Below are 24,889 nucleotides of genomic sequence, written 5' to 3' on the forward strand. Positions count from 1 at the left end.
TCTGAGGGTGTACTATGTGATTATTATTCCTTGGTATTGGTATGATAGGAATGGTAGGTAGGTGAAATTGTTGAAGTGCCGAACTGGCACTCCTCAAGTAGCACTAAAGCACTGTTTTGATTCCATTATGAGACCACAAACAGGCAGATATCTACAGCCAGCCAGAGCTGTTGATATAATGGAGAAGATTGATGGGACTTAGGTTAGCGCTCTGCCCCAGGCTGTCGAAGAAAGGAGCACCCAGTGATCTTAATCGTCTAGCTTCCAAACTCGGTCATTTACAGAGAAAGTGCTCAACAGTCTCCTCCCCACAGCTTCTGCAATGGGGGTTAAATGGTAACTCTAGCTTTTCCGCGTGTGTGCCGATTGACCGGTAAACACAGCTATGAGTTTGGAAATTGAATGACGAGGAGTCCAAAGGACTTTCTGAGTCCTCCGTATATTGTACTGGAGCCAAAGGGTTTTCGAAAGAGCACATGAAGAAATGGAGCCCCATCTTTTCTGCGCTTTCCTGAGAAATAATTTATGCAGTTCCCCTTTGAAAACTGTATGGGGGATGCCGATGACCGGGTAGGAAGTATCTGAGGCCAATTCAGTCCCCTTCCTGGCAAGCTCATCAGCAATTTCATCATATTCCCTGGAACCCAAATTAGAGAAATGTTACCTGCACACCAAAGATATTTGATCTCCTCCTTACAGGAGTTTACTAGTTTCGTTCTGCACCATGGCGTCGTCAGAGCCTTGATCGCGGCTTGACTATAGGAGAAAATGTTAATATCTACTCGCTTCCGCGTTCCCTAAGCATTTTACATGCCTGCTGGATCGCAAAGACTTCTGCTTGAAAAACACTAGCAGTTTTCGGCAGTTTAAAGGAGATAGATAAATTGGCTGATGTAGAGAAAACCCCTGTTCAGACTCCCGATTCCATCCTGGAACCGTCAGTGAAGACAGAGGTGCAAGCTTTGGTGCAGATTTTCCCCTCGATATAATCCTGCCAATTTGGAAAGATTACCCTAGGCCCCACCCTCAAACTCTAGTTTGCGGATAGAGAGATCTGTTCGAAGTTCGGAGAAATACGGTGTTAACTGCCCGAAAATGATACCATGTCCCTTGAGAGATTGCCTCCAGAGGCCAACCTCCTTTAACCTGATTGCTCTTTGAGCTATGCTGGAAATAACGTAAAAGTCGATGTGAAGTAAGTGCAAACAAAAGGGCATTCAGGGCAGCACTGGTTCAAGTTTACACGCTCCGGCGATGCCAATACATGCAGTTCTTTGCACCCTCTCCAGTTTAATGATATTATAGCCCTTCCGAAGAGCTTCCCACCAAACCAGGCATCTATACGTTATAATTGACAAACCACAGCATGACCTGTGGCTTGAGTCCACATTTTTTGCCGAATATAGATTTACAGGCGTAGAAAGCTATACTGGCTTTCTTTATCCGATTTTCAATGTGCAGCTTCCAATGGAGTTTGGAGTCAAGTATCACTCCAAGATATCTAACTTCCGATGAGAGCGGGAGAACGTGGTTGTTTAATTTGGGAAGTCGAAAGGGTGGAGGTTTATATTTTCTGGTAAATAGCAACAGCTCCGTTTTGTCAGAGTTGACTCGGAGACGCCAAGTGGCAGCCCAGCGACTAAGTACTGCCAGTGACCTTCCCAAAATCTCAGCTATGACTGAGGGAAACGGTCCCAATACCATCAGGACCAAGTCATCAGCGTATGCTGCTACCTTAACCCCACCCTTGTTTAGCATTATCAGAACTTCGTCTATGACAACTAGCCAAAGTAGGGGCGAAAGGACACCATCCTCATAGGAATACATAAATAAAAAATTTCTATCGCATCTCAGTTCCCTGATAAGAAACCAAGTCTAAAATAACGATTTCCATACAATGCAAAATATTCACTTTGACTTTTATTGATGTTTTGATTGAAACGGAAATGTTGCTTTAATGTAGCTGGCTCACCTCTTGCACTAGAGTTCAGAGGAATTTCTCATAAAGCTCTTAAGGTAATCTGCGAGGATCGAAAACAAGCTACTTCCTTCGTAACACTTTTCGAATGCAGCAACATCTTGATGAAAGCCAAGGAATTTTTTTTAGACGTCAATAAAAACATTATATGTTTGTTTTTCAGCAACTCTTCGACTCTGATCCGCACAATTGGCCTGTCGAATATCAATTACTATACGAATATATTAAATACTTTATTTACTCAAGAATAGGAATTATCGCAATGTGGCTGTAGTTTTATTATTGATGACCCATCGGCTTACTTATGTAAAATTCTTCAAAAATTCTTTCATTGCATATACGTATATATATAATTGGCGCTTATCACCTTCCTGGGATGTTTGGCCGAACTCCTCCTCCGATTTGTGATGCGCATCTTGATGTTGTATGATACCACGTCTGCTGCACCTCCGTCCGTAAATTACACTTCCCAGGTAGGTGAATTTGTTGCTTTGGAGAAAAATCGTCGATTCCTTCGGCATAATTCGTTGGCCTTGTTCTCACCATTGGCGTATCAAGTGGCATTTTATTAATTATTTCTTTGGTTCAATCATATATCTCCACTTCCAGATGTGATATCAAAATAAAATTTTTACAGATATTTATTATTAATCAGTTTTATTGTAAAGCAATTTAAACCATCTTAGACAACTTTTTGGTGTGGAGTAGAGTACTAAAACACATAAATATCATACTATATAATTATATAATTCATAAGGCCGTTTTCTTATCTTACCAGTAAAGTACGCTTTACTAACCACGATGATAAATTATTACTCACTTTAAAGTGCACAAGTGCTTCAGTAAACCGTCAAACAAAAATGTGTCAATTGTAAACGAATAATTTATTTAAAAATTATAGTTTTGAACTCAAATCAACTAACAGTGATTTGCTGTAATCCAATTGAAAAACAAGCCTAGCTAACAAAATTTTAAATGGAATATCAATTGCCCTTTATACTTAGGTATATATGTATGTATGTATTGGCCGGAGAGTTGAGAGAACGAAAATGCGCCACGATAAAGTGGCCTTTAACCGTTTGGGGACGCGTGTCGGCATATAGCCGCCCAAGCCGTTTTACCGTTCCGGACGCGTGTCGGCATATGGCTAGAGTTGGGTATTTCCCGACAAAATCCCAATCTCGAGAATCGGGATTTCCCGAAATAACGAAAATTTTAATTCTCGAGATGCGGGATTTCCCGAAAATAATTTTTGAGATTTCTCGAGAATTCTCGAAAATTCGGGAAAAATTCCAAAAAATTAAAAAAAAAAAATCTAAAACCAGTGTAAGAGCAATGAATTTCATAAAATATTATTTTTATTTATTTTTATTAAAGTATAAATTACATAAAAAAATATTTGAAAATATTACTATTTCAATTATTGCAAACAAAAAAGTGAAACAAAAATAATTACAAAAAAAATTCAAAACAAAAATAATTCAAGATTATACTTATTAAAATAGAGGAAAAAAGTGATTGTAAACATTATTTCCCAAAATGGTGTTTTAAAAAACACAGACTGTCCATGGCTTCGTCTGACAATCGCGTACGCTTTTTGGACACAAAATTACCCGCTGTAGAAAAATTCCTCTCATTTTGAGTCGATGTTGGCTTAACAGTGTTAAAAGCCCCGATCAGTCTTTCAACATTTTTTGTTTTCTCTCCAGTTTTTTCATATAGTTTTAGCTCGTTTCTAAGCGACGAAAACATCTGGTTCGCCGCATGTTGCGCAATATCTGCTTTCGGTTTTGAGCATTGCTGAACGTATTTTTCAAGCTGTTTCGCCATATCTTCTTCATCGACGTTGTTGGTTGCAAATACGTCATCATCGTCAGAACTAGACACTGCTTGGTCTTCTTGAATGCTCGTAGAAAATAGACGAACCAAGTAGTTTTCGGCTTCGTTTATCAATTCTGTTTTAGAACAGGTGTGGAAAAATTCAGATTTGTCACTAGAGCTGTTAACTGGATCGTGTAAATATTTAAAGGCCGATAACAAACGGCTAGATCTACGAGCTGTTAAGTTTTTTTTAGGCTGGATAAGAATTCATTGCCCAATTCGGTGTGCTGATTCTTCAATTTTGTGAACAAAAATTTGAGAATAGAATCCGCAGCAAGTAAGTTCACATTTTGGCGACTAAGTGCTTCTACAGCAACACGTATAGGTTTAAGAGCATTTATGATATCCTCGCAATTCTTTTCTTTTGCGTCAGTAGTGGCCATAAAATTTAAATTAAGAGTGTCGAGCGCCTTACGAACATGCTTGCTGATGCAAATGTATCTGGCCAGCATAGTTTCCAGGCTATTCCAACGTGTTTTGCAATCCAACAGCAAGAAAAGCTCTTTCTTCTCGACCTCTTTAACATAATTCTGCAAGATGGCATTCCGTACAGGCGAGTTCTTGAATTTCAAAACTATCTTGCGAACCTTTTTTACGATTTCAAATGCAGACTTTATAGTGACCGTCTTGTCAGCAACAAATACGGTATTGTCGTCCTCGTCATCGGAAGCATTTTCAGCATTAATGTCGGAAAATGAAGTACTGGCTGCATTGTTTTCATTTTCATCGGAGCCTCTATCATCCGAATCGTCTCCATCGCTTACGTCACTATCGTATATCCTGTTTGCGACTTTTCGTTTCTGGTACATTACCTCCATGACCGCCAAATGTATGCCGTGATTGTAGCAAATCTGTTGATGCGCTGGTGATAGTCTCCCAAATTTGATCATGACACTGGCACCATCACTTGTAATAGCCACGATGGCGGACTGTAGTTTTATATTGAAGTCTGAAAGCTTTGCATTTACGAGCTCATATACTTTTTCAGCGGGACATGATTCCTGAATGCGAACCAGGCCAAGGTTGTCAGATTGTCCATCGTCATAATATATATGGATGTTCATGTAACGTCGGTTTCGCACGCTTGTCCACTCGTCGATGCTCAAGCTGAACTTACGCTGTGCAGATTTAAAATTTTCAATTTTGATCTTCAAATCGCTTTTTATTTTCGTGCAGTACTTCATAACCAAACCCAAAACAGCTTTGTGACACTTTGGAAGATGAAATCCTAAGCGGCTGATACTATTACGAATGAACTCACTTTTTTGTTATCGCGTTTATTGGAATTCCATCTTTTGCAGCCAATTTTGCAATAATTTGTTCAAGTGATTCAGGCGAGGAAGAAGTATTGAAAAAGTTGTGAAGAGTTCGGGTCTTCTTGGCTAGTGGCTGTTCTTTTGGAGCCTCATGTTCCCTTCGCTTCATGTTGTGTATCCTCTCCATGTGACGGTGAAGTCCAGATGTTGACGATGACTTGCATTTAATGATTTTATTGCATTTCAAACATGTTGCTTCGTCGTCAAATCACTTGAAAAGCTGCCACACTTGGTCGTATTCGTATTCTGAACTCATGATTTTTAATGCTAAAAATTCAAAATTTGTTTTAAATTTTGTTTTTTAAAGGAAGTAACTAACCGGTACTCACAGTCAACGATACGTCGATTCAACACTTAAAAATAAGTAATATTTGGACCACAAAATATTTTATTATACGGTGTATAATTTATACTTAATCAGGTACCACAAAATGAAATGCACCCGCTCACTACAAAAAATAAATTTAGAAACGTCGTCTGTGCAGTCTGCGAACAAATTGAAATTGCTTGACTATTTTCAAAGCATTTCTAATTGCTTAACTGCTGCTACATATAAGAAACACATAAAACTAAACTTCATTAGCTTGATGTTCAGTGCTTTCCCTGGACATAGCATAGCAACGCATCTAGCATTTACTCTGTAGTCACCCTAAAACAAAAAAAAAAAACAAACAAACAAATGGAACAGTTATACCGTTGTGGCTTTTCGCATAGCAATTGAAACTATGGTGAGAATTGTATGTGATTCTGCGAAACAGTATGTAGTGTGCGATTCTTTGTAACATAATGGCCGTTACAGTTTGGTGTTTCCAGGTATTAATCATATGTATGTGTATTCTTTTACTTTTGAAAGAATTGTTTTTTCTCTTAATATTTGACAACAGAAATTAAAAAAAAAAATGGATTTCTCGAGAAATCTTCAAACATTCTCGAGATTCGGGATTTCCCGAAATGCTAAAAATTTCAATTCTCGAGATTCGGGATGGAAAAATATCGAGAATTTCTCGAGAATTCCCGTCGGGAAATTCCCGAAACCCAACTCTACATATGGCCGCCAAAATTAGTTGGTAGCTGCAAGGCTCGCGCCGTCTGTCGTTCTGAACGATAAGATACGCATAGGTAAGAGAATCACGTTTTCATTTAAAGACATTAGGAGCCATTAGCGATGAAGTCTTATCTTCCTTATAATGTAAACTTACGATGTGAAAGGATGGAAGAGTCAGAGCGAATTTCAGTTCTTCGATTCAGTCTCTCAGTGTCACTGCCAGAGGAACCAGCAGGCTTTTTATATATTTTATATTTTATCCCACGCACGATAGCTAAGTGATCTAGAGATGATACGTCAGATAGTGACAGTTCTGATAAGACGGAAGATGACAGCATTACTTCGTCAAGTGGAAGTGAAATCCGCGCAATAAGGAATCCACTCAGTCATTTCAGAATCAGAATCATGTTTTATTTTAAGTATATGAATATACAGAAAATAGCAGGAAAAAAAAGAACAGCACTAGCTGAAGGCCATCAGGCATTTCAACATTGGCAGTGATGGTTTGTTTATGATTATTTTTTGATTTTATGAAAAATTATAGCCTTAGTTTATATAATGCTCAACGTATTTATTTTCTCAGCGACGCTCGCCCGTCGAGCGGCTCCGTCCCCAAAGTGTTAAAGTTAAACGTTAGTTGAGAAAACGGTCCATAACCTCCACTTTCATTTTCCTCCACACACATGGAGAGTAGCAAATATTTTCAAAATTTTAGCAAACACATACAAAAAACAAAAATTTTAAAATAACGGGTTATATTGTAACTAAAAATCTGCACTAATTGAAAATTTCAGTACATATTACATTTTTGAAAATGGTTTTAAGTCAATGAATTTAAAGACTTTTTTGGCCTGTCCCAAATTTTTTAAACATGACTTTTAAGTTTCCTTTAAAAAATCTTTAATTGGTCCACATTGTGGTAAGTTAGAGGGATTTCTGTGCCCGTCACAATGGGTCTGCTGCAGCATTTGACTGGCAGCTAAATAGATTATAGACATATTCTTTCCGCCAAGCGTTAGCAAGTGGCGTATAGATGAAGCAACTGGTATAAATGAACATATGTTGGCAACGCTGGAATAGAGCTGCCTAAAATTGTATGTGTTTGTAAAATAGTGAGTTATACTAGTTTTATGAAGTATCACTATACTCGCTAGCGGCGAATCTTGCTCGATAACTTTGTTGTGGCTTTCACATGCAAATTTTTCGTCAAGTTAGTCGAGCAGAGAAGTGGGGAAAAGAAGAGGCCTTATGTGTTTATGAGTAAAAAGTGATGTACGTCATGCCGGAATGCACAAAAGTTGGCAACCTCCTGCTTTGGCCCTATTGCAAGTCCGGCATAAATAAAAACTCTTTAAACCAGAACAATTTTGTATTGCGCAAACCTTTATCGGTGGTGTTTTTTATTATTTCAAATTAAACATTTTTTATGAGGAGTTTTTTCCTGGCTGAGAAGTTTCCCATTGCTAGAAAAAACCTTTGCTATGATTTCGTCTTTCATGCTCGTGGTTTCGAGGCCGGGCACTACCGAATAGTGGTCACGCACCAACCCTTCCAGCTACGGCGACCTAATAGCGCGGTTTACAGTTTTTGCAAAAAAACAAAAAAACTCATTCAACATGAAGTTTATCTTTTCTAATTTGCTTAATATAACTTCGTATTTATGAATGCATTCACTTGTCAGTGCATTCAATTACAAGAGCATGTGCTGCCAAGCTGATGTCAAAAAACAAAAGGAACAGAACGGATCATAAACTAGACCAAAATGTTTATCTGGATCCAACCATGGACCATTGGAACACAGCTGTTGCTGCTTAAGATCCGTCTTCGATAATATTTTTTACGACTAATCTGACTTCGGCCGCCGTAGCCGAATTGGTTGGTGCGTGATTACCATTCGGAATACCCAGAGAGAACGTTGGTTCGAATCTCGGTGAAAGATCAAAATTAAGAAAAACATTTTTCTAATAGCGATCGCTCCTTCTGCCATGAAAAAGCTCCTCATAAAAATATCTGCCGTTCGGAGTCGGCTTAAAACTGTAGGTCCCTCCATTTGTGGAACAACATCAACACACACACCACAAATAGGAGGAGGAGCTCGGCCAAACACCCAAAAAAGGGTGTAGGCGCCAATTATATATATTATCTGAAAAAATTATAATGCAAAAAATTTATTTAGTGGATTAATGCTTGCATAATGGAGAAAAACCTGCTAAGACTACCAAGTATTCATAGATGTAACCCGTTATATCACGATACAAATAGTCTTTTAAGAGGCACGCGATATTTCCGATACTAATTTCGTATTATATTACCTTTCAAAATTTACCTAATATTACGTGGTTTGAATACCCCTAAAATATTAACCGTGGTGTAAATCTACCAACACGGCAACACTGCGATTGAAATTTCCTCTTAAATGCCTCCATATTCAAGAATAAGTTCTTATGGCAACGATAAAATATAATAACAAAAAATGTCAACAAAATCCATTGTGAAAAATTAGGAAAACAATTTTCCTGCATAAAATTAAAAAAAATTCTTAGTAAAAAAGATTAGAAAAACTTTCAACTCGAATTAAACAAGTGAAGTACAATGAGATAGTAAGATGACATTTTCTCTAAGACGAGATATTTATTGTTTAATGTTTACACTAATTTTCTTTTTCTAGCATTAGATGTGCTCACAGAAAGCTTTATAATACAAATCTGGTTAACAGCACGTTTAAATCTACTTACTTATCCTGTGGTACCGATAAACCAAAGAATGAAGTAGCAGTCGTTGTTGTTGGTGGTGGGCTTGCCGGTCTTTCGGCAGCCAATCATTTAATTAAAAATGGTTTTAACCGAACAATAGTTTTGGAAGCTACCGATCGTTATGGTGGACGCATAATATCAAAACAATTCGGGGATGCTTATTGCGAATTGGGAGCAAAATTGGTGCCAATAAATGCAAAGAAGGATACTGTGTATAACATAGTGCAAAATATGAGAGGACTACCAAAAAAAGTAATGCAAACCAAAGACAAAATATATGTTAATGCGTCTGGAGAAAGGGTGGACAGAAATTTGCCGGAATTAATAGATATACTCTATAAGAGACTTTGTTCGCATATACAGTTGGACGAGAAATACAAAGCAGGAGAAATGGATGATTTGAACAATGTACACACTTATTTTCAAGCAGAAAAATCTAAACTCGTAAATTCGGTTTTCAAAGGGGAAGATCAGAAAACAGCAAATGAAATATTTAATTCGTTAATCAAAGAGTTTAGCAGTTTGTTTGGTTGCTCGCTTCAGTACGTAAATATTGAACATATAACAAAGCTACAAAATGCTGTAAATAATGCAAACGCCATTTATGTACCAACTGGTTTAGACAATATTTTAAGTATTTTAACAAAGAACCTGGGAAAGCAGCAGCTGATGATTGGTAAACCCGTTGGAGAGATCAATTGGTACATACCATCCAGAAGTGGAGAAAAATGTGTAGCTTGCTTAGACGGTGATGTGTATCTTGCGGATCACATAATATGTACTGTTCCTTTAGGGGTGCTAAAAATTTTTTCTGAAAACATGTTTAGACCTGCATTACCGCAAAGTAAAATTAATTCTATTAAAAAGCTTGGTTTTGGTAGTCCTGTTAAAATATACTTCGAATATGAAGCAAATATTGAAAATTGGCTTAGGAGTAGTTTGCGACCACTGTGGACTACGGACGGGCTTTATTCGGAAATTGCATGGACGAAACAAGTGGTCGAGATATCGAAAATGCCCAAGAGTAATCGGGTAGTTGAGATAGTTATTGGTGGCGATTGGTATGATAAAATCGAAAAATTGCCAGATCTCGAACTGCTGACTGAAATAACAAAACTAATGCGCACCTTATTGAAGAACGAAAATATACCTTACCCAAGTTCAGTGTTGCGCTCCAATTGGAGCACGCTGGCATGCTACTTAGGCGGTCGGCCTTACTTCTCCACTGGTAGCACAATTAGCGACGTTTTGACTTTAGCTGAACCCTTGGGGCCTACAAAGAGTTTATTGTTTGCTGGTGATGCAACTATAGTGGATGGCTTTGGTACAGTAGATGGCGCCCATCGGAGTGGAATCCGAGAAGCTCAACGCATAATCGATCATTACAATAGTCAAGTAGCGGTGAAAGCGAGTAGCCAATAAGAATAAAACAATGTGATATTTTTGCTCAGTTTTATTTGAGTGAACTTGAGTTTTGAAAAAACAATATAAATAGCTTATTTATAAGCAAATAACACAACAACAATGCAAAACCGCTAAAAGCTTTGAGTATATAGTTTTGGTCACAATATCAACAGGAATAATACAATATTTTAAGTAATTACGTTCTAATGGAATATATAGAATGTTCACAGGCATTCGTTGTCGTAAAACCTATTGAAGTACATCTTCAGGTTCGTTCCCTAAATGAGTCATTTATTGTTGCATATTGCAAGTCTTCCTTTTTAATACTTATACTTTATTCCTTACAGATATCATCAGCGGCTTCACTCACTTCCTTCCAAGAATAATCCATGTCCTCTGGCTTAGTAAATCTGGAACAAACTGCCATGCGCAAAAAGTATATATCATTTATTTTGCTTGGCACCATATGAATCTTTCCGCGCCCATTAATGTGTTTTAATAGCTTCTCATTCCTTTCATTAGGGCCCTTCAGTCGGAAACAGACAAGACCCATATTTACATCACCAACAATCTCAAATCGATTATCGGCTCTACAAAGGTTAGCAAATTGTGTGGCGTAGCCGCAGTGACGTCTTATGTGTGCTTGCAAATTTTGCACCCCGTATAAACGTAGTACAAACCACAGTTTTAAAGCACGGAAGCGGCGCCCCAATGGAATTTGCCAATGTCTATAATCGGGGGCGGAACCCTGCATGTCATGCTTCAAATACAATGGGTCAACGTTGAACGCATTAACCACCCAACTGGGATCCTTTAGCCACATAGCGCTGCAATCAAAATTCACCAGCATCCATTTATGGGGATTAAAATTAAACGAATCAGCTGTTTCCATTCCTTTCATGAGGTGGCGATATTCGGGGCAGATGAAAGCGGCACCAGCATAGGCAGCGTCCACGTGCACCCAGACCCCGTATTTGTTGCCAACAGGACCACATTCGTCCAAGTGATCAAAAGCACAAGAATTAGTGGTGCCCAGGGTGACTACGGCCTGCAAATTCAAAATAAGCAAACGTATTGTGTTATCTTGCTAAAGTATTTATACAAAATTCTTAATGTACCATATAACAAGTTTGGTTAACAAAATTAAAAATTACGAATTTGCACATATAAGTATAATGTGTCTGTGAGTGTCTAAATAACTAAAGAGAAAAAAAGCTATCAATCAGTAATTCAATTCCTCAATTGTCTCTTACACATTTTTTGGATAAGTAAATGTAAAGTACGGCCGTCGTCGCCGAATGGGTTGGTGCGTGACTACCATTCGGATTTCAGAGAGAACGTAGGTTGGAATCTCGGTGAAACACCAAAATTAAGAAAAAAAATTTTCTTATAGCGATCGCCGCTCGGCAGGCAACGGCAAACCTCCGAGTGTATTTCTGCCATGAAAAAGCTCCTCAAAAAAAACGTCTGCCGTTTGGAATCGTCTTCAAACTGTAGGTCCCTCCATTTGTGGAACCACATCAAGACGCACATCACAAATAGGAGGAGGAGCTCGGTCAACCACCCAAAAAGGGTGTACGCGCCAATTATATATATATATATATGTATATCAATTTCAAGTACTACAATTATCAATATTTATTGACAATTTTTCATCTAAACAAATATTGCAAGTATAGTAATTTAGAACTAGGCGTTATAATACTCATACTAATAATAACACAGTCCTACAGAATTGTCATACAGTCCGCTTCACTTTATTAGAGGCAATATTTTTTATGGAATAAGGCAACCTTACTGGATCTAGTAACACAAGGGTTTCTGATAATTTAAGTGAAAACTGTACTTTCCTCGAAAATAAGCATGCATCTAAACATGGTTCCATCTAACGGTATTTCGCAGCAATAAAACTCTAGCAGTTGTAATATTGTGCTTGAATTTATTGGTTGACTTGAAAAGAGCCACTCAGTTTACCTATGTACATCGTTTGAGCATTAAAGCTGGGAAAAGGAATCGTTTTTTTAAGCATTCATTGTGTTTAGCGAAAACTTTTTAATTCTAATAAAATGGGAAACGATAAAGGTTTAACAGATCGCGAAAAAGAAAAATCGATATATTGACCTCAGATTGGTCAAAGCCCAAATGTTATGGATCTTTACAAGGTGCCTCCTATGGCAAGAACTGCAAAAGCAAAACTGTGATGGCTTTAACACCGTAGGAAACCCCCAAAATCCTTAGGAATGAAGATGTGGCAGCCAGCATCTGTTGTTCGAAGGGCTATTCTAAAACCGGCACCTCGATTTTGCAAAAAGGACTACATGGCTTGTAGTAGTGACGAAAAGAAGTTCAATCTGGATGGACCAGATGGATACAATTACTTATTTCCTTCACTTAAGAAAGAAGGAAAGGTACTTGAATCGACAGCCGTGAAGATGGCGTTATGGTATGGGGAACAACATCGCACTATGGCGCGTTCGAATTGAAAATTGTAAACTACAAAATGGCGGTAAACATCTACGTATAAATCTCTGTCGGAATCATATTTTCCCGAGATTTATGAAACATTTGGGCCTATTAATTGGATCTTTCAACACGTTAATGCACCTGTACACACTTCAAGTGTGGTCAAAACTACGTGGAGTCTCTACTGCGTCAGGTTTGTATGGGTTTATTTACCCCCATTTTTCTTAAAAACATGTGATGAGCACTTTTGGACACGAGAATCATGTTTTCATTGCACAAAATTACAACAAAACTAAAAGCGAATAAAAAAATGAATATTTTGTAATTTCTTGCTCATTTGCTCCTAATCACCTGACCTGGAAAATTCTGTGTTTACTAATTCTCTATTTAGGGACGCAAATACCTACATATATATTATGCAATAAAGAATTTGAAGAAATATTTGCACTGGAGCTGGTACGAAAAAAATTTGAGTACCAATATAGTATTAGTTTTCAGCTTAACCTCCAGTTAAACTTAAACTTAATGTCCAGCGACAATAAAAAAAAATAAACTGATTTTCAACAACTTTAAAACTTAGATTGTAAAATTAACTTTTACTTACATAAAATGGTATAAGTCCATTCTCCAAATCCTCTTTTATAGCTGCTTCTAGCGTCTCGCCCCGAAGCCTGTTATTTTCATCTGCTGACACTGCACGCAATTTAACACCACCCAAAAGTCCGGCACGCTCCACCGAAGAATGTGCCTGAGATGAGCTGTAACCAATCAACTTTGAAATAATTGTATTATCACTCCAGTCTGGATGCAGCTTTTTGATTTCTTCAATTTTTTTGGCTTTTGCGCCCAACAGAGCCACCAAAGTAGCTTCACTAGCTGTTCCTTGTATAACGCCACCGCCCTTGCCCCCTGAGCAAGCCAAGAACTCTTTCGGCAAGCCTATCATTTTGCCCAACCAATCCAACATTACTACTTCCAATTCGGTGCATGCAGGACTGGCAATCTAAAAGATTTAACTTAAATTAGTACAAAATTATTTGTAAATGCTCACAAATGCATACCCAAGAGAATCCGATGCAAGCAATAGCACCACTCAGCATGTCAGCTACTATGGCTGGATATGAGTTCGCCGTTGGAAAATAAGCATGAAATTTAGGACTATGCCAGTGCGTAACACCAGGCATTATAACCCGTTCAATGTCCTTCATAACATCCTCCCAGCTTTCAGGCGTCTCTGGTGCAGCATCAGGGATAAGAGGACGCAAATAGCCAGGTTTCACATCGGAAAGAACACGTCTGAAATTGTATTGTTTTATGAGCATATTTAATGAGATTTTAATCACTCAAAAGTGAATATATTTTAGCAAGTACAAATAACACTTGTTACAGTAGCACCCAAAAGTGGCTTACTTGAACATTAAAGAGTGGATTAAAATATTCGGGCTTTGATGACATAGCAATGTCTATAAAAACCTAACGGAATCGATATACGAGTATATAAAGACATGCGACATAGACAGAATGACAAGACCTAATTTTGTTTATTTATTTGGTGATAGTTCGAGTAAAAATTGATGTACCATACATATCTCAACTAAACTTCACGGGTGGTTATCATTAAAAGTGGTCAAACTCGATGCAAAACCAGGCCCAACTTCCATGCAAAGAAACTATAATATTTCAGTAACTAAAGCTTCCAAGCTTTTTATAAGAAAATATTTCAAAACAATTTTTAAATTCTTAGAAATTTTTCGAAAATTAGAGTACATTTGATTGATATAATTTTGAAATCAGACTGAAATCGAATCCATCTACCATATAACAGAAATTTTGGCTTCCGCTAACATAAGTAACATAAAACCAGATTAAATATTGTAATTATTAATACAAAAAATAGGCTATTTATAACAATAGAAATAATGGTCCGAATGAGTCGATAATTCAAAGGTTGCTAAAAAAATTCAAGAAACTGATTTTGCAGAGAATAGAAAAAGCACTGAGAAGGCCAAAAACTGGACGTTCTGTTGAAAATATTTTTGCTCGACGTTCTCAACAATTAGGCATTCATAAATGGACTGTTTGCCGAGTTTTACCAGCAGACGGTGAGCATTTAAATTATGCCATTAAATAATATTATATAATTGTTGAGAGCGGATTTTTTAATAAAACCTACCTACATGTTTTATGTTAAAACAATATCCGGGCAAATTATTTGGAGGACATTTTTACATTTAAAATGGATTAATAACCGTGCCCTTCCATATTAGCGGTAATTTAAAAATTGCTAGATTGCTCAGTAAGTAACAACGAAAATTGGCCCAAAATGTAGATGAGAAAGATCTTAAATTAGCATGAGAATTAAATTTGACTCCAGACCTTATTGCAATTTGTATAGAACAAAAAAGTTACAAAAGCCTAATTAAGGCATGCAGATTCGTAAAATTAATCATAAAGCGCCGGAGTTAAACTGGTACAATACATGTATACACCTCCAAAAACAAAAGCGAAATCCTAGCCAAATACCACTCTGAGATCAAAAATAACATTAACTGCAAAGTCAACATTTAAATAGACTCTCAATTTGCTCACGCATGGGACTGCAAGCAATTTGATAGGCAATTTGCCGCCGTCACAGAAACCAAGGATGATAGATTACACGGTTTAGCCATCCGAACCAAAATTATAAGAGCAACTTCGAATGCCGCGTCATCGGGGATTCGGCAGCAGAATTCTGCCCGCTCATTTCAAACGTATTCTTACACTTGCCCAATCAGTCGTTGTTCAGACGGCAACGAAGTAACATGAAAAATGTTAATTTTTTTCTTGCATCACCAGTGCAATACCAGTTTTGTCGTAGACATCCCGCTTCATATACCGAGTTAAGTCAGCAAAACAGCTGATTCCTTCAAAATCGATGAGAGTCGGTTAACGGTCTGATGTTGGCCACACGTAAAATTCTCATGTAAAAATTTACCTCTGAGGATTTGTACTTGATAATAATATAAAAAAAACTAAATAAATATGAAAATTTGGGAATTTTTTAATGGTAAGAAATATTTTCATCACCAAGTAAGAAAGATTTTCATTACCAAGTCATAGACTTAATTTAGCTTTCGTATAAACTTAGAGATTGTTAGAGCTGTCTTAGCCAAGACTCGGAAATCATTTAACATAATATAGGCCACCCTACCATACCAGCCTCATGTGTTTCTGGTTAGTCTAAAATTCACTTAACTTAGAAAACATAGAGAGCTGTAGGTTTTAGATTCCTCATCTGAAAACCATTTTTAACCTTCTAAACAAAATTAAATACCCTGAAGCATCTGAGATGTTTTGGTTTTTTCAGGCGAAACAAATTTTGACCAAGACCAAAAGGCCACAGAAATGACAGATGGCTATGTTCCATACCTACAGACCCTCCTGTTGTCATTTACACGAAATTTGAAGCCACTGTTTTTGTTTTAACTGTTGGGAGCAAAAAAAGACGAGTCATACGCCCATACTTCTTTACTCAAGGATTTCGAGTGAGTTCTGCTGCATAAAGACAACAGTGAATCCCTGGATTGATAGTGTACGCGGTGACATGCTCCTCCACATAACCCGAACACCGAACTTATAGCCGCCTAACTTCTCAGACCTTAATCCCGTGAATTACAACGTATAGGGCGTAGTTGACCGTGAAACCAATAAACATCTTCATAACACCATAAGAGAAGGCTTAATACCGTTATGGTCAATATGAATAAGAGAGTATTTGATTCGTGTGTGCAATCGCTTCCGAACCCGAATCGAAGAGGTTATTGCAGCTAATGGAAATGCTATTGAATGAGTTTATAGATATACATATATAATAAGTTATTGTTTGGTAAAAAAAACATGACGTTTCATTAAATCTTGTTCGAAATTAGCTTTACTCTGAAATCGAATACCACACGCACCCTGTATATTATTTTAAGCGTAACTGTTATCGTAAGGCCCTTCAATTCAGTAATGTAACAGTTTATTAAAAGCTTACGTGCACATACCAACTTATTTTGATCAAATAATCAATTCAATAATCAAGTCTTTACGGTAATAAAGTGATGTAAAAAAAATTTATTTGAAATATATTAAATTCGGCGCAAAGCCAAAACCAAATTCCTAACCCGGCTTCGATCAAATACTCGCCACGACCCCGCTGAAACAAATGTTCCGTTGCATTTCATGCATATGCAGATACATACACTCGTATACTTACATATATGCAAGAATGCGAACTCGCTCTGATTCTCTCCATCGTTACTTATATGTACATATATTATCTGAATGAATTTAACGTGAAATTGTTCATTGCATATTATTTGGTTAAGAACTTATATTGAAAAAAAGCTTGTGTAGCGCTCCTAATGCTCACATAAATATTGTAAATGCAGCAAAGCAAACGCAGTTAGCAATTCGCATTATTTTTTCTATTTAATTAAGTCTTAATTAGAGCGGTCAAGGTTAGGTTACTGTGAGAAGTTAACACTAACAACATACATATATCACAAGCATGCAAAGTTCCATTGAAGAATCAACACACGTACTGGTCATTGTGTCAATATTCAGCATTTATTCATCTCTTTAATCTTTTTATAATTTTGTAAATGAAGGTTTAAAAGCTAATTACGATTTGTGCGACGAAATGAAAGTGCGGAACCAGTCAGCCAGTCACTTGGATTGGCCTTAAGGCGTGACTAAGAAAATACAAATAAAAGGCATGTTTTTCGTGTATTTGTTTTTAATTCAATGCCAGTGATTGAAAGTGAGAATAATTAGAAGAATCTAGTGTATCTGTATTAAAATACATTCATGCAATACTAATACCTGTAAATATATACATATTTGATTATATACTTAACAATTTTTAATTTATATGTAACTGGTTTTTAAAAGTAAAACAAGTTTGTGTACAATTTCGAGAAGCAATGAACTTCGTTAAAATTTATTATTACAAGTATATAAGAATATAGCACGTGCTATGTGTACATATGTAAATGTAAATTAAATGCCTTTTTTAGTAAAGTATCTCAGATCCTTCCGCTGGCATCAGAATATGAAAATACGATGCAAAAACAAATAAAAAAAACATTGGTTTTGCAAAATCTGAATGAACTACTCCGAAAACCGCGATTTAAAAGAACAATTTTCAATAGGTTAAGTCCTTATATGGAAAAAACATTCATCTTACCCAAAAAAAAAAACTTTATTTTCAATTAATTCGATATTCAATTCGAATGGTGCCTTGTTTTTGCTCTCGAAGTTGTGCGTATTAATTTTTTTTCAGGTTTTGCTCAAAAAATGCAAGTAGCGTTAGCTCCTTCTTTGTAATTTTTAAACTTCTCGTTTGCGAATTAGTTTTGTTGCGAAATTCAACAGAAATTTTCAAGATTTTCATTTATTCCACTATTATTCCATTATTTCAATACTCCCTAAATTCTTACAAATCGTTAAAAAGTCATCATAGGAAAAGAAAATCCGCTAACAGTTGAAAAAATCACTCAGGTTCATACCAACAAGTTTACTGGCATGACGAAATGCCATGAAATTAAAGCACTCGGCCCCACCAATTGATAACGTGGAAAAACTTAAGGAAAATTATAACATGAACCAAAAAGACCTGAAAAAAAGGACCGGCATCGAAAATTTTATTTTTTTTCAATAGTAGTCGCCCCTCGGCAAGCAATGGCAAAGTATTGTATTTCTGCATTGAAAAAACTCCTCATAAAAACCATCTAACAATAAAGTTGAGTACGCACGACCACTAATAGATATATCCATATCTCGATAATTGTAAAAATAAAAATGTTTTGGTAACGTATGAATTTTCTTACCTATCTCGTATATTCTCCAAATAGTCGGCGATATAATCAACCATAGATTTTGCAAATTCCCTGAACTCTGGCGCTTCCATATCGATCTAAAGATGAAAAATAATTTGTTTTATTAAATTTTAAGTGTTTATGTTATATTCAATTTGTAATTATTAGTTGCAATAAAACTGCCTCTAATAAAAAAAAAAATTAACGTATATCCACTTACCGATACATTCGGATCGAGTTTATCCAATTTTATTTCCGAAATACCCTTCACCAATTTTTGATTTTCCAAATTATTATCCATGTTAGTAATAAATGCTGGCTAAAGTGTTAATCAATATTTTTATTTGTTAAAGTGATATGAGAGCAACCACATTATCTACGCACACACGTAGACATATACTTATAGATATACATATGAACATATTTGCATAAATGAATATGCGTTAAAATAGCTAAATATTGATAAATAAAGTAATCTATGCTCAAATTTTTAAATAAAGGGTGATCAGATTGGAGGTACTTTTTTTAATAAGGGTCCTTTTGGCAGATCGCGCGTGACTGCTGTCAATCTAAATACATAATTTTGTATTTGGTTCTTCCACTCTCCCTAACCCAGTCTTTGTACGACGTAATAGCTAAAACTTTACGGACCCTTATACCTACAAAATTGCTGTTTACCTGTGTTTGCACTCTAGGTTGGAATATGCCGCATTTATTGGGATCACATACCACAAATTTTTAATTGACGGCATTGAGCGTGTGCAAGAGATGTCTCTGAAATTTGTACGGAAATCTTTAAACTTCTCTGATATTATGCCCTCTTACATATCCCGTTTGAAGTCTTTAGAAACTAGAATATCGATTCATGCTCTCCTGTTTGTTTTCAATAGTATTAAGACGAACAAAGATTGCCTATTTCTGCTTCAAGGTATTATTATATCTGTTTCTTACACCTCGATTTCTCAGTTTCAAAGAAGGAATTTTAAGTACTATTGAAGTATTTTTTTTTAATTTAGTTACATGTACGTAAGTTTATAATTTAATTATGAATAAAATTTCATTATTCTTGAAATAAATAAAGCTTCACAAGCCTTCTAATCGAACACAGAATTTTCTCGCATAATTATACTTGTTTTAGAATCGTAGGATGGGGCAATTGAAGGGAAAAATTTTTTGAGAGAAACGAAATCGCCTTATGCTCAAAATATAGTGAACAGATGAGTTTTTTATTTCATCCATTTGAACATTTGTGTTCATAAATTCATCAGCATCGAAAACAGTTCAGAATTTCAATACAGGAAAGTATTTTTGCATATGTGTCCATACCATATACGAACAACTGAGAGCAGTGTAATAACAACGAGTTGAAAGATTTTATATCTCTTTGAATTCTGAAAAATAATTTCCTGTCAATTGCTTATAAGCAAAAATACGGATTCACGACGAAGTACATAAGCTTAACAAGAGATTATGTGGGAGAAAAAATTTTAAACGCCCTCGCACCACTATCAAATGATAGTAAACCATTAGCGATTATGACTAAAAATATATAAATAGATATGTATGTAAATTCTAATATTGGCAAAAAACGAGATTGATGAAAGCAACAAGTGTTGTTTCTAAAAAAAATATATAATTTAGGGCATAGGCAAATTGAAACAGGTTTTTTGGAATTAAATTAAAAAACAAAAATCTGAGTTGAATTCCAAATATGCCTAAGTTAATTAAATTCGTTCCAAAAAATTTTATGCAAATAATATTTTCTATTGCATAAATATTGAACAATTTCTATGATTAGAGCAACAGAAAGTATTTATTTATTTATTTTTATTTTTTATTTTATTGCAAATCCTGAAAACAGAAAAATGCGAATTTCAAAAGCTAATGCGAGTTTCTAAAATATTAAAAGCGTTTCCAAATTGTTCAACAATTTTTTTTTTCTTTTATATGAAAATGAAAACGGAAATATCTTGCCTCGTCGAGAATATCAAGTGAACAAATCATTCCCATAAATTACACTACAAAACAAAAGCAAAGCAGGACATTTTGCCTTCTACTGTGTTGTTATTTATGGTAAAATTTTCTTTCATAGAAAAATTGTTTTCAACTTCGAGCAAACTAAAGTTAACCCTTTACCGCATATGAACCCATACATGGTATTGCAGTTTTGATTCAATTTTATTTCCAATTAAAGTATTATATAACAATTTAAACTATTTTAATTCATCAAATATATATTTAGAAATAATAATATAGAACGCAAAAATATGTTTATGATTTTACGGTACTTCGAAATAACCTCACTTTTATGTATGTAAATGGGTGGAAAAGCAGAATTGAGGTGCGAGTGATTCATTCATTCACAAGCTGCGCTCATGGCCTTAGACAGCCCCGCAACCACTTCAAGGGTAGTCAAGTCCTGTAAATCCAGCCTGAACTATGTCGGTAGACATAATAGCCTGATGCTAACACGTTGGTATCGCGGGAAACGAGATCTCTGACTCTTTAGGACTCTGAGGCCAACTTTTTTGGCTCGGAGCCCGATCTGCCACTCCCTTCTGCAGCCATCAAAGCCACGGTTATAAAACGGGTTACTCTAACCCACAAGCGAGCTTGGCAGGCTGAGAGAGACTGCAGATGGACAAAACTGATGCTACCTGTCATGTCCGACCGACTGTCGCAGTTCCTCCTGTCACTAAGCAGAGAGGACTGTAGGATGCTGGTTGGACTAATGACGGGCCACTTTCTAAGGGCAAAGCACATGGAAAAGGTGGGCATCTCAGACAGTGCACTCTGCCCAGCATGGTGAGAGAAGAATGAGACGGCGGACCATTTTCTGTGCGTCTGCCCCGCCTTCGCTCGAATCAGGCTTGAGGTCTTTGGCACTGATGTGTTAAGAAGCGCCCACCGTGGCTCCTTGGCACCACAAGACCTACTCAGATTTCTTCGGAGGCCGAGTAGATTTAAAGAGAATTAAAAAGGGTACCTCCGAATGTAGTACAATGGATTTAATTATGTCTGAGTGCTGCACTTGCTAGTCTGTCCCGACAAAAAAAAAGATTAATTTTCAAAAAACTATAACAGAGTCTGGCAAAAAAAAAATATTTTCACGGTGTCGATATACTCATCTTTCTCGACGGATAATTTATTATTTTTCTTTTAATTTTTTTTTCCTTTCCATCGTGAAATTTTTTTTCAACGCTTTATTAATTCATGCAGCAAAGAGTTAAAATATGTTTTTAATTACAATTTGTGAAACCAAATAAAAAAATTTATTTAAGAAACAAAAGTTAATTTTTAAACCTAAACAGAAACATCGAAACAAGTCAATTAAAAAAAAATCAATGTGAAAAATAAAGGTAATGGGAAAACATTCTATCTGCCCATAATTTAAAGCCAGTTAAAAAGTGTTTTTGAGATATGCGAAGTCAAAGAATTAAGCAAGCCGAAATTAAGAAAAAGATTAAATTAAATTATAATTAAAAATTGAACTGGATTAAATTTCCAAAATTCATTAAAAGAAGTAAACAAAATTTTCAAATTTATGGAAAAAGAAAATCAAAAAAAAATCGAATGTTTGTAATATTTACATACAATTTTCCAAACTATTAGAGCACACGAAAGTTGAAACATTTTTGATTGGGATTTCCGAAACCGAACCTTTTTAATTCTAAAAGCTGAATCGAATTTTTAAAATAAAATTAAAAATAAAAAAAAACAATGAGAAAAACTAAAATTAGAGTTTTCAAAATTCATAAAAAAGAAGTAAAGAAAATTTTCAAATTTATGGAAATTTAAAAAAAATCAAATGTTTCTAATATTTGCATACAATTCTTAATAATATTAAAACAAAAGAAGTTAAAAAATATTTTTGATTGAAATTCCCGAAACCAACTAAAACATTTTTGATTCTAAAAGCTGATTGAATTTCTAAAACTAAAACACAAAATCTGTATAAAAACTTAAAATATAGAAATCCCTTTATTTTTTTTTTTAATAATTTAGAGCCCTGGAAAGTTGAAAAATATTTTTGATTAGGGTTCCCGAAAGTGCAAATCTTAAAATTCTAAATTTTCACAAAAAAAAATCTGTATTAAAAATTAAAGCATGGAAAAAAAGTATATTTCTTTTAATAACTTAAAGCACACGAAAGTTTACATTTTTTTTAATAAGATAGGCTTTTCAAGGAAAAATCTAACATTTTCGGAAAGCATTGTTGTAAATGATTTTTTTTCTAAAATAATTAGCCCTTCACCTCAGAAATACATAGATTCGTTATGTTAACTTTTTTCCCTGATACGCCCATGACTTATGCTGTACAAAAACCACCAACAAAGTTTCAATGCAAATATTGAGGATACATGTGCTTACATACATACATACATGCATATGTACATACACTTTGCTTAAAAGCTTAAAATTTTCGATAACCTTGTTAGTTGTGATTGTTTCGAATGGTGCGGAATCAATTCAACAAGAATATAAAATATTAACTTGCACATATGTGCATAGATACATGTATATGTATGTACGTTTATGAGAATGTATATACATATATTTGTTGCTAAACATTAACTGACTTTTTAATATGCGAATGCATGTGCATACACACAAATTGGCACTTGCAACTGTGCTAATGCACTTATTCTTTTGTGCATTTGGATTTGTTCCACTAGCCAGTAGAATAACCAAAAGTCTTATTCACATAATATGGTATAATTGTTATAAGCCAACACTTTTTATAAATGTTATTAAAAAGCTTTATTGCATTAAGAAGCGCATTTAGTAGTGTTTCTTAAGCAAACACGTTATTTTATCAAATCTATATTTTATTTCATCACTGAGAAATTCGATGATTATCTATTACATCTTCAATTTTATCTCTTACACACTCACCACAGTATATAAGTGCACACTTTGTTCTATATAGAATACAATACAATACTAGCTTTTATGACACAAAACAAATTCAATTTTACAACAGCACACACAATAAACCAATTGCCACTCGTTGTATACTTTATTATAGTTAATGGGAAACGAGTTCTCGCGGCAATGATGTTGAGTTGAGCACGAGCGTTTATCAACTGAAAAGACTTCAGTGATTGGAGCGAAATTTAAAGCAAAAACCCCCCAGGACCGGTTCAGCAAAGTAAAGTGACGAAAATGCGCAGGTGCCTTATTTATTTTAACAACAAGTGGTTGTTGGCTGAACGTTCACTCGAAAAGCTAGCAGCAACCAGCGGGCGAGTTAATGTATGCATTTGTGGACATACAGTGGGTCACAGCTCATTTGATACAGTTAGGTTAGGTTAGAATATTTGATACAGTGGACGATGTGAAATCAAAAATGCAATATCTTTTAAACTGAAGCAAATACTGAAAATTTTTAAATGCACATTTTAAACCCCATTACCATCTCTCATATTGCATTAAACAGATATTACATTTGTTAATGTATTTGTGTTGCAAGTGCAAAATCCCAACTATGACGCAAAAATGTAGGTTAAAGTTTATTTCATATAGGGTTCCAATACGGTACATTGTCCCTACTTTTTAACTGTAGTTTGATGTCTATGTTGTAACTTAGTAACTTTTATGATTATTGTCAAATAATTTTCAGTAAGTGTCAAAACACTTTTTGATATAAGGGATTAGGGATAGTCAGCATTTAAAAAAAATTAGATTTTTTTTGCATTTTTTTTAAAATATTGTGTGAAAGTTTGAAATGAATGCTACAAATACTTTTCGAGTTATTCAACAATTAACAAAGGGCGCTCGGGCTCTTTGATACATAAATCGATAGCAAAACTTTAAATGTGTTTTTCTCAAAACAATGTTTTTTGAACTGATGATCACTGTAACTTAAAAAACGCTTGGTAGATTACAATAAAATTTATACTGCTTTTGAAAAACATAAAAAACTCGTGCTTGATCGAAGGATTTTTTTTTTCAAAAATTTCGATTTTTTTAAACAATTAATTGTCGGTTTTTTCCCCGAAAATCTGAAAAGTATTTACTGAGGCCGCCATATTGTTAATTTTAAAAAAAAGCTAAAACTAATTTCTCTTGTCCGATTGATTTTAGATGAACCTCCAAGGGCTTGTGATGATCACCGCAAGGGAATTTTGCTGAAGTCAAGTCGAAACATGATGTATTAGTGCTATGTTTTTATTTTTGTAAAATAAAGCAATTGACCAGCAAACAAA

General features: G+C 35.4%; 2 protein-coding genes across 6 annotated transcripts; one reads left to right on the top strand and one right to left on the bottom strand.

Moving 5' to 3' along the window:
* Nucleotides 1–8,676: 8,676 nt before the first annotated feature.
* LOC128864254 (protein anon-37Cs) lies at nucleotides 8,677–11,425 on the top strand. 2 transcript variants are annotated; one of them, XM_054103826.1, is made up of 3 exons: nucleotides 8,677–8,820; nucleotides 8,889–10,813; nucleotides 10,900–11,425. In XM_054103826.1, the coding sequence occupies exons 1-2, from the start codon at nucleotides 8,813–8,815 to the stop codon at nucleotides 10,393–10,395; spliced, it is 1,515 nt and encodes a 504-aa protein (XP_053959801.1). In that variant the 5' UTR covers nucleotides 8,677–8,812; the 3' UTR covers nucleotides 10,396–10,813; nucleotides 10,900–11,425. The 2 variants fall into 2 exon arrangements, with proteins under 2 accessions (XP_053959801.1, XP_053959802.1); XM_054103827.1 differs by having other exon boundaries at nucleotides 8,889–10,646; nucleotides 10,725–11,425.
* On the bottom strand, nucleotides 10,412–23,782 carry LOC128864253 (aromatic-L-amino-acid decarboxylase). 4 transcript variants are annotated; one of them, XM_054103822.1, is made up of 6 exons: nucleotides 23,630–23,782; nucleotides 18,901–18,999; nucleotides 18,693–18,778; nucleotides 13,902–14,136; nucleotides 13,445–13,843; nucleotides 10,412–11,425 (listed from the first exon to the last, which is right to left on the bottom strand). In XM_054103822.1, exons 2-6 carry the CDS (start codon nucleotides 18,979–18,981, stop codon nucleotides 10,712–10,714), a joined length of 1,515 nt encoding a protein of 504 aa, XP_053959797.1. In that variant the 5' UTR covers nucleotides 18,982–18,999; nucleotides 23,630–23,782; the 3' UTR covers nucleotides 10,412–10,711. The 4 variants fall into 4 exon arrangements, with proteins under 4 accessions (XP_053959797.1, XP_053959796.1, XP_053959800.1 ...); XM_054103821.1 differs by having other exon boundaries at nucleotides 23,577–23,782; XM_054103825.1 differs by lacking the exon at nucleotides 18,901–18,999.
* Nucleotides 23,783–24,889: the final 1,107 nt, after the last annotated feature.

This window comes from Anastrepha ludens, chromosome 5, assembly GCF_028408465.1.
Source record: "Anastrepha ludens isolate Willacy chromosome 5, idAnaLude1.1, whole genome shotgun sequence".
Taxonomy (NCBI): domain Eukaryota; kingdom Metazoa; phylum Arthropoda; class Insecta; order Diptera; family Tephritidae; genus Anastrepha; species Anastrepha ludens.

Excerpts from the sequence above, each read along its gene's own strand:
- LOC128864253 (XM_054103822.1), bottom strand. The coding sequence starts at position 18,981 with ATGGATAATAATTTGGAAAATCAAAAATTGGTGAAGGGTATTTCGGAA. Across the intron at positions 14,137-18,692 it reads TTGGAGAATATACGAGATAG|ACGTGTTCTTTCCGATGTGA; the intron begins GTAAGAAAATTC and ends ATACAATTTCAG. Across the intron at positions 13,844-13,901 it reads CTTGCATCGGATTCTCTTGG|ATTGCCAGTCCTGCATGCAC; the intron begins GTATGCATTTGT and ends TAAATCTTTTAG.